We start from the raw sequence: 2,679 nt of genomic DNA, 5'->3' as shown, positions 1-2,679 counted from the left end.
GAGATAATTCTGCCGCAAGGATGAGCAAATGGCACCGCAGCGTGATCTTCAGACTCCGTAGATGATGGACGAGTCTTATTACCAGGTGGATCTTCAACTTCAGTAGCAATTGAGTTAATCATGCATTGATGAGGTTATTCAACAACCGCTTTCGTCAACGCCGACTCGGCATTGCCGTCACCCTGCATACGAGCCAGAAGCTCCTAAGTACCACGTCCCGGACCGGTGTTTTGAGGGATCGTTGGCGTCAGTTAGTACTAACAATGAGTCCGTGAATAGAACTCTGCCCCCGCGACTCGCGTTCGAGTTGCACCTCATGTCTCGGAGTTCGATACTCGGGCCAAAGCAGCACCGTACAAATGCATTGGTTATGTGCATGGCCCGCTACCGAGCGTGGAGCACACGCCTACGCACTGGGCAAAACCATGCATGAGCATGTTGCATGTCATACGCAGACATGACGCTCAAAATCGCCCATGGAGTGGTGAAAGAGCCGATAAGGCAGACTACAATAAAGGGTCCAGTATCCCTGGATCAGGAATAATTTGAAAGCACTTCAGATCCGCCAACGTTCGGGTCGTTGAAATACCTACTTCTTTCCAAGTTTCTCAACGTGCTTGTAAGTCTCCCATCTAAGCCTCAAGAAAGGCTTCTTGACCCAGTCAAATCGCAAGAAAGGGAACAACGAGTTCACCATGAGCGATATAGAGAGGAATGTATTCTCCAATATAACACCTGTCACGACAAAATATTACAGTGTAAAGCCGAGAGCTCTCACCCCTGGGTGGATGACCCTCAGCCACTAACTTAGCAGCATACTCTGCTGCGACTGCGCCACCTGACAGATGGTGTAAGTCAGTTATCTCTAAAGCGTGTGAGATCTACACGACCAATCTTATGCAACTCCGAGCCAAAGCCGAAGTTTACTGAACAACGCGGACGCATCTCAAACTTCCTGAGTGGACGTACCGAGCGATCGACCAAACAAAAATATATTTTCAGGATCGACCAGCTGTTGGTTATTCTGTATCCACTGGAACAGCGCGTCCAGATCGAGCATGATACCTGAGGGAAGCACCTGTAATACTCCGCGACAGGCCACTCAGATGACATGAGCCAAGTTCCAGATGTCACAATACTCACCCTCTTCACTTGGCTTGCCCGTACTCTCGCCAAAGCCTCTGTAGTCGAATGCGAGAACATTGGCTTTCACAAACTGACACAGGTACAACGATCAACTATAGAAAAATACTTATTCTAATGCATGTCATCACTGTCAAAAATCGACTTGAAAATTATCGAAATACCATCTTTTCAGAAATCTCCGAGCCGTCACACTACCGAAGCTAGCTGCCTGTAGTTGGGCATTCTTAAACCCATATTCCCAGCGTTAGCATGGCAGAATACGATTGTTGGTGCCATTGACGAATCAGCAACTCCAATGGCCTGACGGAAGGCTAAAATAGCAACTCTTATGAGCAACATCGTACATGAATGAACCATGCATGAATACTCTGACCATCAGCAGTTGCCACTTTGATATTTTCGAATTTCATGTCGAGTTCGACAGGAGAGCGCATACCTGTGATACCGTATCGACAACTTCTGGCACAAGAAAGAAGCTGAAACTGAGTGATTTCAACTCACCTGGCGGATTGGAACCGACAGTGGTGAACCCCTGGACCTCGGGCATCTGAGCAAGAGTAATCCCACTACGAATAAAACAGCCCATAAACTCTCCAGATGACCCTAGCAAGGTTCAACCACTAGAGTCAATGTGAACGATGTGGAGTACGGAAATAATCACAATTATTGATAGTGTCGAAAGTCGTAGCCCATGAGCACCATCTTACATATAGCATCTTCTCTTGAGATGCTACCAGTATTGCCAGCAAGGTAGCAACAACACCGAGGCATATAAGGAGCACCTTAGTCCTGAACAATAAACACTTGACGAATCTCAGACCAAAGCACTCTCCAGAAGGAGACGGATGGCGGATTGAAGTAAACCCCGTTGAATAGGCGTCTCGCATATTACCAGCTCATCGAAAGTAGCAGTACACCAAGGACTCCACCTATTATGACGAAAGCATTCATATTAGAAACTGAGTCAAACTGACGAAACGTAGTACTTCAACGGTAATACTAGAAGCGCTGAAACCGTTGAGGAAATGCAAGTGATGACAAGTGAGCAAGATTGACGAGACTTCAGTCTGCTATGGGGCGACGGTTGACGATTGTATAATGTATAGGAGCCTCCCTGTCTGCAATAAGATATGTGCCCGGAAGGCTGATAAGAGGAACAAGGATATACACAAACGGAAGTTGAAGGAAATGCGGTACTGCCAATACTATCGTTTAGCCTGAGATACGCACTGAGTGCATCCTACGTTCGAGATTGTATAAATTTCGGTCACGTATACTCCATTATAGGTCAGCCATCGACACTCGGGAGCCCGGGGTATGCCATTTAGGCCACGTCAAGGTAAATGCCAAGCGAGAACAACTCCTAGAGGAGAGGTAGTGCGGGGAGTATTCCATATATGACCGTCACCAACTTCAGATATTTTGAGATCGACAGAGAGAACCGCATATTATTGCAGTGTGTGTGAAACATAAAATGCAACGTTGAGTTTATCCTTTCAGAAAATGTCCGACATAATGCGTCATCCATCAGCA

General features: G+C 46.7%; 1 protein-coding gene across 1 annotated transcript; it reads right to left on the bottom strand.

The window, feature by feature from the left end:
- Window positions 1–589: 589 nt before the first annotated feature.
- Window positions 590–2,117, bottom strand: Pmar_PMAR004246 (Protein bem46, putative; the record flags this gene model as incomplete). The annotated part of the gene is made up of 9 exons (XM_002783765.1): window positions 2,039–2,117; window positions 1,854–1,935; window positions 1,648–1,693; window positions 1,491–1,582; window positions 1,342–1,446; window positions 1,144–1,216; window positions 970–1,065; window positions 779–838; window positions 590–735 (listed from the first exon to the last, which is right to left on the bottom strand). The coding sequence occupies exons 1-9, from the start codon at window positions 2,095–2,097 to the stop codon at window positions 590–592; spliced, it is 759 nt and encodes a 252-aa protein (XP_002783811.1). The 5' UTR covers window positions 2,098–2,117.
- Between the last annotated feature and the right edge of the window lie 562 nt (window positions 2,118–2,679).

The sequence above is a fragment of the Perkinsus marinus genome (assembly GCF_000006405.1).
Source record: "Perkinsus marinus ATCC 50983 genomic scaffold scf_1104296936176, whole genome shotgun sequence".
NCBI classification, from domain to species: Eukaryota; Perkinsozoa; order Perkinsida; family Perkinsidae; genus Perkinsus; species Perkinsus marinus.
This window is presented reverse-complemented; position numbering and strand designations above follow the sequence as displayed.